Genomic DNA, 13,629 nt, shown 5'->3' with positions numbered 1-13,629 from the left:
AATGTTATCGAGCTCAGTCCGGCTCGGCCGTGAACGAGCCGAGGCGACATCCTGCTCTGCTTAAGAAGAAGTGTTATTTTCCACTTCAGAAGAAGCGTCCGTGTTTTACGCTTTCTCAGAGACATGTCACGTTGCTAAGTTGTTAGCGCCGCGCGCTAACACGTCAATAGTGCAGCATAGCCTGCTGGAGGTTTTAAGGGTTCAGATGAAAACACCCTACCACTCAGGCTGCTTACACATCGATATTAAGTTGTCGCTGTTGCGCTCACGCCGTAATACAGTATTAGATGCGGTTAAAGTCAGACATGAAAAACTCCACGAGCGGTCAGACCGCGCAGCAAGTAGGCGCCGGATCGGTCAGGCTGCCCGGCCTGACCGCTGGGGATTACCGGATGGAAGATTGGACACAGAAGTCTCCCTCTTAGCGCTCCGTCATATTTCAACCCATTTTTATCTTAAATGCACTGGGTTTTACCCTATTACCCATCTAAATATGCCCTATTAATTATTTTACCGTATTTTACATTTAAATTTCATAGTTAAACAGTACATGCTACATGTTAAACTGATAGTTAGCTAGCTACTTCGGTAAACTCAGCTAGTTTAAAGGTGGCAGTGACATAAATACGAATATAGATTTTAACTTACCGAAAAAAATGAAGTGGAGACTCCTTGGACGCTCTATTAGTGCAATTAATACCACTGCAAGTCATTTTGTCCAACAATTGCACCAATAATATCCAAAGAAGAATACACAAACACAGAGACTCAAAATGCCGGAGCAGTTTCCAAGCCAGACCGAGGCTGTACTGAGGCCTTTCCACGGAGCTAGCTCTGTGGTCACGTGGGTCTGAGGCGGCGGTCACGTGTGTCGGATGCTCATTAATTATACAGAATTTTAGGCTTTCAATACACTTAAACAGAAGAGTGAGAAAAAAATTCACCCCCCTCAGAGTTGTCATGAGTATAAACTAGATAATTTAGACAAAAAACATGTTTTGGTACCAGGCTGTAAACATGTTTATTTCTGCTGTGAAATCGGCATTTTTAACATGGGAGTCAATGAGGATTTGCTCGCTTCTGGCACCAGCCCCCAGCGGATGAGGGTGGAACTGCAATTTTTCTTACTTCCGGGATGGGACCATTTTTAGAGCGGCATTGTGGGGGCTTGGTGTTTAGGGAAAGTAGCTGGCTGCGATTTCAGTGAAGTCGTGGTCGTTCACTAATTACTGTTATTATTTATTATTTAGCCTTATTTAGAGACTGCATTGCTACCCCAAAAACTCCAATTATATAAATATATGCAAATTTAGAAACAAAATCAGATGCGCTGCTATTCACCTGTTTTCTAGCAGCAAATTAGCTTTACTTTCATCTGTTTCAAGCCAGAAATTTGCATTTTTTTGTGCACAAGGTCTCTTCTGTCTATCTGTTTAGCTGGTGTTTTTGGTGGGGCGCATTTATGCAGTCTGTTTTCAGATGCGATAACATCCTCATGGGAAGCATTGGGTCTGGGAACTCTCCTATTCAAATAACCCCACCCCCTGAGAATTCTACCCGAGCTACTCAGCACTGAGCAGCGTACGACACACACCGCAACGTTGAGTTTCTCATTAACAACAAAGATGGCATCTGAAGTGGAGTTCACTGCAGTGTTTTCCTCTGTGCTGAATGACTTGAATATGTCTTTAAAACCACAACAAGTAGATACACTAAAAGCCTTTCTTTTAAAGACAGATGTTTGCGCCTTCGCCAGATGTCGTTCTTGACTACAGCTAAAAAATTGCATCATCGCGGACATCACACACCATGAGGCTCAGTTTCTCATAAACAACGAAGATGTTGTCTGAAGCGGAGTTCGCTGCGATTCTTCCCTCTGTTCTGAATGACTTGGACATGTATTTAAAACCACAACAAAAAAAATGCATCTTAAAGCCTTTCTTCTAAAAAAAAGTAGGTTTGCACCGTCGCCAGACGCCATTTTTGACTGCAGTTAAAAAACTACTGCGTTGTGCGGCACAGTCAGCATTTCCGCCTTTTTTCTGATTGGATATTTTTGAGCTGGCTAGTCCCGCCCCTCAAGAGCCTTTCTGCCTGTAAGTAACCAGACTAGTTCGCTGTGTAGAACCAAGCCCCCACAATGCGGCTCAGAAAATGGTCTCAACCCGGAAGTACCAAAAATTGCAGTTCCACCCTCATCCGCTGGGGGCTGGTGTCAGAAGCTGGTGGTGGTCGGAGGGACCGGTGGCGCCAGTGCTCGGCAGCCTTGCCTTTGTCAGTGCGCCCCAGGGCAGCTGTGGCTACATTGTAGCTCATCCCCACCAGTGTGTGAATGTGTGTGTGAATGGGTGAATGACTGATTGTGTTGTAAAGCGCCTTGAGGGGTTTCATGACTCTAGAAGTCGCTATATCAAATACAGGCCATTTACCATTTACCAAGCGAGCAAATCCTCATTGACTCCCATGTTAAAAATACCAATTTCACAGCAGAAATAAACATGTTTACAGCCTGGTACCAGAACATGTTTTTTGTTTAAATTATCTAGTTTATACTCATGACAACTCTGAGGGGGGTGAATTTTTTTCTCACTCTTCTGTTTAAGTGTATTAAAAGCCTAAAATTCTGTATAATTAATGAGCATCCGACCCACATGACCGCCGCCTCAGACCCACGTGACCACAGAGCTAGCTCCGTGGAAAGGCCTCAGTAGAGCCTCGGTCTGGCCTGGAAACTGTTTTGGGATTTTGAGTCCCTCTGTTTGTGTATTCTGTTTTGGATATTATTGGTGCAATTGTTGGACAAAAGGACTTGCTGTGGCATTAATTGCATTAATAGAGCGTCCAAGGAGTCTCCACTTCATTTTTTTTGGTAAGTTAAATTATATGTATGTATTTTAGGTCACTGCCGCCTTTAAACTAGCTGAGTTAATCGAAGTAGCTAGCTAACTATGATTTTAACATGCAGCATGCACTGTTTAACCATGAAATTTAGATGTAAAATACGGTAAAATAATTAATAGGGCATATGTCAATGGGTACAAGGGTAAAACCCAGTGCGTTTAACATAAAAATGGGTTGAAATATGACGGAGCTCTTGGAGGGACACTTCTGTGTTCCATTCTTCCACCCGGTTCTCCCTGGCGGTCAGCCCGGTGCATGTCTGACCGATGCGGCACCTACTAGCTGCTGCGCGGGCTGACCGCTCTTGGAGCTCTCGGACGGGGTTGACCGCTCGTGGAGCTCTCGGACGGGGCTGACCGCTCGTGGAGCTCTCGGACTCGTAGAAAGACCTGACCGCAGAAATACTGCAGCTCAATTCCCTACCTAAATGCAAAGTTTGAGAGACGTGGTTCACTTAGGTCTGCACTGCCTTCGGGCTAATATGTCAAGTTCACAAAATGTGGAATGGGATGAAAGGGTAGAATCAGCGGCGAATTGGAACCATCGACATTAATATACTGGACATCTCCTTTCCATAGGCTCCAATATCAAGTTTTTGAGGCCAAATGGGAGGTGGCCACCACCACCATTTTGACCGTGTCACAGGTTCCGTCAAGCCCAGACAATTCCATAAAAGGGAAGAGAGGTGGAGCTGAGGGTGGGGCTGTAAGGCTGGGATCAGCTGACGACACCCGGTCGAACTAGCTACAAGCTAACCTGAAGCTAACCCAAAGCTAACGCGGAGGTGGCAGCTAAGCTAACGGATGTAGCTACCTAGCTTCAACCCAACCGGAGCTAACTGTGGAACACCCATCGACCTGAAGCTCACACGAAGTTTAGGTGGAGGTTTGCGGCGCTTTTTCGTGAAAAGTACCTTGATTAAAAAAGTATTAAATCGGTAAGTTTATAATTTATTTCCGTAATGAAAATATATTTTGCTTTGAGCAAGTTTTCAATACCGTATTTTCTGGACTATAAGTCGCTCCTGAGTGGCACCAGCCATTAAATGTATAATGAAGAAGAAAAAAACATATAAGTCGTATTTTGGGGGGACATTTTATTATTTTTCTTACTGAGACCAAGCGTTTCACATTGCAAGACAAGCACTGGTAACAATAACAGAATAAACAACGCGGGCGCAGCAGCGCACCACGGTTTCCAGCAGAGGATGGCAGTGATTCAAACCCTCCCGGCGGGCAAGGAGAGCTCATTCCTGGGTCGCAGCAGCGCGGTGTAGCCTACATATTTTGTTATATAAGTCGCTCCGGAGTAGCAAGACCGGACAGACTTTGAAAAAAAGTGCGATTTACAGCCCGGAAAATACGGTAGTTACTAGTATTTGAGCTAAATTAGCAGGCTAAATACATTTCATATATTTCCAAAACATAATACTTGTTTGCATCTTGTACAGCCAACTAGCCTTTATTCTGTACTCATTACAATTCACCAAAAGTAAAGAGACATTATACAGATGAAGTAAGCACAAGATAACTTACTGGAAGAAACAGAATTATCATCATGAGAACCAGAACAAGACAGCCTGATAACAGTCATGTGAAAATAACAGTTTAAAAGTATGTATGTGTAATAGAAATAAAAATATATTAGAATTAGTGTAACTCACTGTGATCCAAACAATAAATCAGCCATAGCTGATTAGCAATCATGAAATGAGGTCTGGGAGTTTTTAAGTTTCATTCTTTTATTACATTTTTTTCTTAGATCTGTTAAAAGGTCACCATGGCAGCCTGTGTGTCTCCAACATCAGCTACACAACGCAGCAAGTGTAAGTTCCTGTCTTGACCACTTCATGTATGGTTTTGTACTTTAAACAGTTAGGCCAAACCTGTTATTTTTTTCTCCATAGCCATTTGGATCATCGGTGACAGCTGAGTGAGGCGTGGTGCTCAGAGAGCTGCAGAGACCCTCTGAGACAACCTTGGCCTCCCTGACGTCCGTGTCTCCTGGTTCGGTTGGGGCGGACTGAGGTGGAAAGACCTTTTCCCCTTCTTTTTCAACTCCATGCATGGAAGAGCAGCTCCTGATGTCCTTCTCATCCACTGTGGCTTCAGGTTAGCTTGTAGCTAGTTCGACCAGGTGTCGTCAGTTGATCCCAGCCTTACAGCCCCACCCTCAGCTCCTCCTCTCTTCCCTTTTTTGGAATTGTCTGGGCTTGACGGAACCTGTGACACGGTCAAAATGGCGGTGGTGGCCACCTCCCATTTTAGCACAAAAACTTGTTATTGGAGCCTTTGGAAACCCATTGTCCATATATTAATGTCGATGTGTAGAACAGAGGACATGTCTTGCAGGCCAGGCTAGAAATTTTGGCGATACGATACATATCACGATACAGAGCAGACAATACAATATATCACGATATATTGTGATACATTCAGTCAGACGATATTAGCGATTTTGTTAGACTGAATTTATTGCAGGAAAATTCAACAGTCCAAACTAATATGTAACATGTTTAATATGAGGTATCCTAACCGTAACAGAGGGATTTACATTTCAGTGGTGGAAACAAAACCCATTGCACACTGCTGCCAACTAGCGGTCAGCGTTTGAATTGCACCAAAAGAAAAAAAAAAGTTTCCATGTAAATTCTTCCAAAATTTCGATACACAGCTTTGAATATCGATATAATGTTGCAGGAAAAAACATTACGATATATTGCTATATCAATATTTCTTACATCCATATTGTTTGTTATGCAATAGCATGTGGGGACAGTTTGAAATACATCCAGAGATCCCGCACCACAACTGAGAGCCATCAATGCTCCATGGCCAGACTTTACGTTCTCATAATAGGATGGCTTACCAGGCTACGTGTGTGGTGTTTTCACATAGCCATTTTGATGCGTGTGGGCTACTGTAGATGCAAATATAATTTACACATTGGGGCTTTAAAGATCATCAGATCTAAACTTCTAGTTTTCATTATCATTCATTCAAATTTGATCTCAGAAGGCCTGAGACTGCCTAATCAATTGCCTTATGAAGAATATCAGGACTGAAAACCTTTATTAGATGAGTTGTTTTTCTCCATATTTAGGCTTTTTAAGGTGCTTAAGGTCACTTAGAATTAGATTGTGCACCAGCTTCATCCAGAGATTCACTTGTGTTTTGCTGGAGAATCTTCTTTTGTTTGAACACTTCTCTGAGTGCAGCCAGAAAGACATCACCTCCTTGCGCTGATGCTGGGGAGCCCACCTAACAGCACCAAGACAGAAAACAAATACTGCTCAACATTCTCTAGAAAACATGTCCTCAGAAATCTGGTCCTCTTACCTCTACGCAACTCGCGCTCCTTCTCACTCTTCCTGCTGTGGGAGAAGTTGGGAGAGAAGACAGGAACTGACTCGTATTTTGTGCAGCCGAATGTTGAGGCATATGCTGAGAGTTGGTGCTGCTTTGAGATAAAGGGACCGGTGGTAAAGGACCTTTCAGCAAAGCAGCTGGGAAGGACGCCCCTGCAGTTCTCGGTAATGTCTTAGACATTGCACCTATCAGAGAAGTCTCTCAATTAGATAACTACCTCATTAGTTACATTAGCATGCACTGAAAATCCCTTTGTGTTAAGTACCATTCATCTTTAACTCTGTTTGCACAGCTTTTAATCCTCCAACGTGGCTGATGATGTAGTCAACAACCTCGCTGACATCTTTGTTTTTTATGTCTTCCTTACTAAGTTTTACCTTCATCAACAAGCTGCTCAAAGCTGGGTCCAGATCTGAAAACTACAAGCAACATAGGAGATTTTAACTGTGAAAACAAAATGCAAATGGAACTCAGACTTGTACTGTGGGGCAAACTGATTGTGCAAGTTGCCCCACTTAAAAAGGTGAAAGAGGTCTGTAATTTTCTTCATGGGTACACGTAAACCGTGAGAGACAGAAAATAAAAAAAAATCCAGGAAATCACTTTGTAGAATTTTTAAATAACTTATTTGGTGCAGAAAATAAGTATTTAGCTCCTAACTGTACAAACACCTGTATAAAAGGCACATGTCCACACCTTCAGACAATGAGATTCCAACCTCTACCATAACCAAGACCAAGGCCTGTAAGGACACCAGGGACAAGGCTGTGCACCTGCACAAGACTAGGATGAGTCCATCTACAACAGGCAAACGGTTTGGTCAAAAGAGATCATCTGTAAAAGCTATTATCAGAAAATAGAATAAATACATGATAATTGACAATCTCTCTCGACCTGAGGCTCCATGCAAATCTCTCCTCATGAAGTACAAATGATCTTGAGAATGGTGAGGAAACAGCACAGAACTACATGGGGGAACTGGCCAATGACCTGAAGAGCACTGGGACCACAGTAACAAGGTTACCATTAGTAACACATTATGCTGGCATGGAGAGAAATCCTGCAGCTCTTGAAAGGTCTCCCTGCTTAAGCCAGTACAAGTCTATGCCGGCCTAAAGTTTGCCAGAGACCATCTGGATGATCCAGAAGAGAATTGGGAGTACGTCATGTAATCAGATGAGACCAAAATAGAACTCTTTGGTATAAACGTCACTTGGCGTGTTTTGAAGGGAGGAGTATGCTGAGTCGTATCCCAAGAGAACACCATACCCACTGTGAAGCATGGGGGTGGAAGCAATAAGCTTTGGGGTTGTTTTTTATGGAAAGGGGACAGGACGACTGTGCTTTATTTAGGAAAAGATGAATGGGACCATGTTTCTTGAGATTTTGGGCAAATCCCTGTTTTCTTTAGTGAGAGCATTGAAGATTAAACATGGCTGGATTGTCCAGCATGATGACCATCTCAAACAAACAGCACGGGCAACGAAGAAGTGGCTACGTAAAAAGCATGTCAAGGTTCTGGAGGGGCCGAACCAGTCTCCAAACTTCAATTCAACTGAGAATCTATGGAGGGTGCATGTTGCCCAGCGACATCCCAAAACATCAAAGGTCTAGAAAAGATCTGAATGGAAGAATAGGCCGAAATACCAGCTACAGTGTGCACGCAAACCTGGTGAAGACCTACAGGAAACATTTGACCTCTGTTATGGCCAACCAAGGCTACGATGTGATTTACATTCTGTCTCTGACTGTTGTAACATACCTATGAAAATAACAGACCTCTTATATTTTTAAGCGAGACAACTTGCACAGTTGGTGGCTGCCACATACTTTCTTTGTCCCTGTGTATTTTTCACTTCTGTGAGTGAGCAGACGTACAGTATTTGTGTTTAAAGTGGGTGCGGGGGATGTTGGCTCCTCTTGGGGATTTTCATCCAATGCTTTTCTGTAAAAAATATACATTTTGTTCAATTATTTGCTCAGTTTTTTTCTTTAAAATACACAAATGTTATTTTTTATTACTCTAAATTAAATGGACTTATCGATGGCGTTTTCACTTCCTTCTTCATGGCATGGATCATGGCAGTCATCTTTTCTGCAGACAAGCATTAAAATAACAAGTCCATTCTTAAATACTGTAATACATTTTACTTTCTGGTATTCTTACCATGAACATTTTCAACAGCCAAATGAAATTCCTCTGCCTCTGCTTTGTTTGCAAAGTTGATTCCTACGTAGTGGCTCTGAAGAAACAAATCAAATCTTTCTGCAGGCAACCCACATTTATTGGGAACACATTAATACTTACCAAGGTGACTTACTTCTGCTGGAAAGGTGTGGAAGTAAGCACAAATTGCATTGTACTTTAGTGGAACATATAACTCCTGCTCCCACCGTAACTTGGACCGCTGTGTTTGGAGGAAGAATTGACTTGAAAGTTATTGTAAATATCTATTTCTTTGTGCATGGGTGCACAGATCAAGTTGGGGGTTCAATTAAACCAATAAGAGAAAACAGCAAACGTCAAAATGTCAGAAATGTGCAAAACGTTCTTCACACTCAAAGTAAAGAGGACAAAAGGAGCTCTCACTGTACTTGTTTCAGAGTGTTTGGTGATCTGAGTGGGCGGAGTGACAGGGTTCATGGTTCCTCTTACCATGATGCAGTACAGACGCAGGAAGTAGGAGTTCACAGACACGTTCTCAGTGAGGCACAGCACGCCGCAGTCCAAAAGGTGCCAGCTTGGACTCTCACCCTCCATTTCTTTGGCCTGGAGGATCTGAGCTACTGTTGTTTTGATTAACTAAAACACAGAAGTAAAGTTATTAAAACATTGAAATAACAAAAACTATTATTAGTAAAAATCATTTATTAAAGTCAGTTATAAGATTTAAAGCAAAGGGGAAGTTTCACTAACTATTTTTTGTGATTTAATTAGTGTCTTTGTTTCAGCTCCTCTCTGGGTAGACCTGAATCCATGTCTGGCTGTAGACATTTATAGCTCTAGGTTATTGTTTTTATTTGTATTAATTTTTTTAGAACCATCTTCTGAGAGAAAAACCTTGGAGGCACCCTTGGTTAAGTTTCAGAGCAGCACACAGCAGTTTCAGAATTCTGGTGCACTTATTTTATGATCTGATGAATAATCCACTTTAGTTAACGTGGTATTTGGAAGGAGAACTGAAACACTTAATGGCTGCGAATTAAAATGAATCATTTCTTATGACTGTTCAAATGAGAGCTTCAAGCTTTTATTTTGATCATTTGGATCATTCAGCTCTTTCAGCTACTAACTGGGAAAAAAAAAACAATTTGTTGATTCTTAATGGTGAAGTTCCATAACCATTCATCCTGGCCTGGCTTAAAAAAACTATTTTTTTCTAGATGGTACCATTAGAGTTGCTGTGTCAATAAGTTGCACTTGAACTAAACTAAAGGGCACATTTTGGGACTTCTGCTGGTAAGAAAAGGCCCCGTGACATCATTGTGTATATCAGTGGTTCCCAAATTGGGGGTCTCTATGACACACCCTGGAAGTCCATATAAAAGTCACAAGATAAAAGTTTCCTGCAGCCACAGCTCTGGTGCCATATTATCCACAATCCTCATGCAGCCAAGACACTAACCTATTCCAAGGCTCTTTCGTTCAGTTTGACTAAAGTGTCCAAAGTTTGCAGAATGCATCTGTGCGATTCATATACGGGAGCCAGGAAAGTCCCACAGATTACACCTGTGTTGTACTCACTTCACTGGCTTCCTGTCTGGGCAATAATCAATTTTAATGTGGTGGTTTTAACATATAAAGCAGTAAACGCTACTGCACCTACATATTTAAATAAGTTGGTAAAACCGTATGTACATAGTCGAGTTTTAAGATCTCAAGGCACTGGACTTCTGGCTGTTCCGAGAGAAGACAGTTGGTGGGAGAACATTTTCTTCGCATGCACCTGCTCTTTGGAACAGCTTGTCTCTGGACGTCAGGCAGGCATTGATGGTTTTAAAGCAAAGCTAAAGACACATTTGTTTGCACGTTTTTACACATCTCATTGCTCGTGTTGTTTTTAGGTAGATAGTACACCGTATGTAATGCCTACTTTGTTTTATTTTAGGGTTAAGATACTTTGAGGCTTTGTTTTATGAAGTCAAGTCTGCTTTTTTTTAATCAAGCCACATGAAGTCAAGTTTGCTTTGTTGAGTCAAATAATCCAAGCCATTTCAAACCAAGTGTTTTTTTTTCCTGTAGTAAAGAAACTTTTATTTTCTCTCTTCTATGTGTTGGTGGAATCATTGGCTCCAATTCACTGAAGCTGACATAATCATATTATAAACACTGATCTGAGGTGTACACTTACTGGCCGTTTTATTGAGTACACCTTGCTAGTACCGGGTTGGACCCGTTTTTGCCTTCAGAACTGCTTTAGTCCTTCGTGGCATAGATTCAACAAGGTACTGGAAACATTCCTCAGAAGTTTTGGTCTATATTGACATGAAAGTGTCATGCAGTAGCTCCAGATTTGTCAGCTGCACATCCATGATGCAAATCTCCCACCATATCCCAAAGGTGCTGTATTGGAAACAGAGACTCATCAGACCAGGCAACTTTTTTCCAATCTTCTATTATTCAATTTTGGTGAGCCTGCGAATTGTAGCATCAGTTTCCTGTTCTTAGGTGACAGGAGAGGCACCTGGTGTGGTCTTCTGCTGCTGTAGCCCATCTGCCTTAAGGTTCGACGTGATGTGCATTCAAGGTTGCTCTTCTGCATACCTTGGCTGTAACAAGTGGTAATATGAGTTACTGTTGCCTCCTATCAGCTTGAACCAGTCTGGCCATTCTCCTCCGACCTCTGGCATCAACAAGGCATTTTCTCCCACAGAAATGTCGCTCACCGGATGTTTTCCCCTTTTCGGACCGACCATTCTCTGTAAACCCTAGAAATGGTTGTCTGTGACAGTCCCAGAAGATCAGCAGTTTCTGAAATACTCAGACCAGCCAGTCTGGCACCAACATCCATGCCACGTTCAAAGTCACTTAAATCACCTTTCTGCCTCGTTCTGAAGTTCAGTTTGAACTGCAGCGAATAGTCTTGTCCACGTCAACACTCCTAAATGCACTGAGTTGCCATGGATGTTAACAAGCAGTTGGATAAGTGTACCCAATGTAGTGGCCAGTGAGTGTATATTTTTCTATTTCAGTTCACCCAATGTCCCATTCCATCACAAAGAGGGGGGCATGACAGAAAGTTTGCACTGTAGGCATCTACTTGAACTGAATCGATTTCTATTGAACCCAAACACGGTCACATAAAGCCAAGTTTATGCTTCTGCATCAGCTCCACAAGTGAGAGACACATTGACAGACATTTTACTCTCGGACTTCTCCGTCTCCTGGGTGGTGCTACAAAGTTATTCCCCGCCAAGACAACAGAGGGCGTACAGTAGTGTTGTTCTGGGGTATTCTGTCATGTATCCGGTCCAAAATATTACATTTACAATTTTGTATATTTTGTCTTTGTGTTTCAGAGACTTTTTAACACGGTCAAATTTGTTTTTCTGTGAGGTATTCATCAAGCTGCTCCATGTCTGCCACTAGATATCTTCGGCTTTCTTTATGTTTTTAAGGGTGCAATGGCGGTGCTGTTGACGAAAGCGGCGTCTTGACCAATCACAAGCTTGCACTCTCCCTCTCGTTCGATGGATGTTTAGAAAAGTGGGTTTGACTTAGTCCATCCTTGCGAGCCTGCTGGGGAAGCCTCGCATAATGGAGTTGCATGTCTCAGCGTCGACCCATACGCATAAACTAGGCTTACTCCTCCCCGCGGGTATCTTCCCTGAGACGCTTCTGCCGGAACTGGAAACACGCATTTCAGTAGGAAACGAGATAGTGCTAAACAGCTGTTGTCGTTTTCTAGGTCAAAACGTCTCTTAATGTTCGTGACTTCAAATGGTGTTTTTCTTTTTGGGACTCTGGTAGTTTGTGCTTAAGTTGAAGTGGTAGCAGCCGGCTGTTTCTCCTTCTCTGATGTTATTGAGCAGAGAAACTCTCACACCAGCGGTGTCCTGTTGCCAAATACAGGATTGCGTTATGAGTAAAGGATCCAAGAAAGTGCAGAAGTGTGGCGGTTTGGCGAGACCAACAACCAGATGGTCCAAAAGTTGCTTTCGATCCAAAATGTGTTATTGGTGGAGGTTTTTAGAAAAATAAGCAAGAACCACTTTATTCATTTTTTTCCATATTTTTTAAATCTCCACAATCATCTCCTACCCATAGTTATACCATGTCAGAATGTTAAGAGACACGAAAAAAATGTTTTAAGCTAATTTGTTTTCCAAAGTTGCTGTTGCAGCTGTAAATGAGCACTGTGTTGATTTATGGAGCTGTAAAAATGACCTGATACCAGCAGTTATATAACAGATGTTTTCCCCTATTTATTTTGCATTTTATGTGCTGGAATAACCCTCTGGAGGCCGGCGTTGCAGATTTACAACATTAAAACCTACCTACCTGGATACTCCACATACGTATTTCATGAGCATTTTTTAACTCAGAAGTACCCCTGAAGGACTTGGTTGTTCGTCCTTTTATCAAAACTTATTTTGAGCCTGAGAGGGTTAAAATGACCCTTTCCCATCCGGGCCTGCTATCATCCTCTACTGCAGTACCCTTTTGCCCCATTTAGACATTAATCTCCTACCTTTTGTTTCAAACAAAACTCTTTAATGATGTTTTATTAAACTGTACATTTATACAGCAGCATGTAACCTAGTAACAAGGCTGTGGGCTAAACAGATAGCCCTTTCATCGAGTGCACATCCTCTACATCACAGAAAGACACCTTACTTTTTCATTAATGTGGCATCAGTAGGCATCCAGTTTATTTCTCTTAAATGTTTCTACATCATCATAAATACATTTTCCTACCCATGCCTTCATACAGGTAAGAACAAGACTGACCTTACAGTCAGGCTCCAGCAGATTCAGGAGGATTTTCTTCTCACGTAGTGTCAGGAGATCGCTCATTATCTGACCAGAAGAACTGGACGCCATTGCTTCCTCGCCTATGTGCTTGGAGCTGATTGTCATGACTTTCCTAAATGTGTCCATTGAGTCCTCCCTAATCCTCATGGTTTGAATGGCAGAATTTCCAGTGCATCATGTGCTCATGCAAATTCTGCGACTCTGTGCAAGGAGTGTAGCTTACAGTAAGCAAATTAGTTACACTGTACTGGGAGCTCTTTTAAAACAGCAGATAGAAACCATAGTTACAGAAGAATAGGACGTGTGTTCTTACAGAGCAGAGCTCCAACACTCCAAAAGCAGCTGTTATGGAAAAATCTATGTACCGGTATATTACTTCTTTAT

General features: G+C 42.2%; 1 protein-coding gene across 2 annotated transcripts; it reads right to left on the bottom strand.

Annotated features, from left to right (window-relative positions):
* Nucleotides 1-5,356: 5,356 nt before the first annotated feature.
* On the bottom strand, nt 5,357-13,546 carry si:dkey-197j19.6 (uncharacterized). Of its 2 annotated transcripts, XM_054749239.2 has the most exons (8): nt 13,222-13,546; nt 8,591-9,072; nt 8,437-8,512; nt 8,292-8,364; nt 8,148-8,214; nt 6,535-6,688; nt 6,240-6,454; nt 5,357-6,161 (listed from the first exon to the last, which is right to left on the bottom strand). In XM_054749239.2, exons 4-8 carry the CDS (start codon nt 8,357-8,359, stop codon nt 6,024-6,026), a joined length of 642 nt encoding a protein of 213 aa, XP_054605214.2. In that variant the 5' UTR covers nt 8,360-8,364; nt 8,437-8,512; nt 8,591-9,072; nt 13,222-13,546; the 3' UTR covers nt 5,357-6,023. The 2 variants fall into 2 exon arrangements, with proteins under 2 accessions (XP_054605214.2, XP_054605216.2); XM_054749241.2 differs by lacking the exon at nt 13,222-13,546 and having other exon boundaries at nt 8,591-9,862.
* Between the last annotated feature and the right edge of the window lie 83 nt (nt 13,547-13,629).

This window comes from Nothobranchius furzeri, chromosome 3 (genome assembly GCF_043380555.1).
Source record: "Nothobranchius furzeri strain GRZ-AD chromosome 3, NfurGRZ-RIMD1, whole genome shotgun sequence".
In the NCBI taxonomy this organism is placed as follows: domain Eukaryota; kingdom Metazoa; phylum Chordata; class Actinopteri; order Cyprinodontiformes; family Nothobranchiidae; genus Nothobranchius; species Nothobranchius furzeri.
The sequence above is the reverse complement of the archived record's forward strand: the minus strand, read 5'-3'. Positions and strand labels throughout refer to the sequence as shown.

Bases quoted from the DNA above. Each gene is read 5' to 3' on its own strand.
- si:dkey-197j19.6 (XM_054749239.2), bottom strand. From the start codon at position 8,359: ATGACTGCCATGATCCATGCCATGAAGAAGGAAGTGAAAACGCCATCG. The intron at 6,689-8,147 runs GTACGTCTGCTC...TGTTGCTTGTAG, and splicing joins CCACTTTAAACACAAATACT to TTTTCAGATCTGGACCCAGC. The intron at 6,162-6,239 runs GTAAGAGGACCA...TGGTGCTGTTAG, and splicing joins GGAGCGCGAGTTGCGTAGAG to GTGGGCTCCCCAGCATCAGC.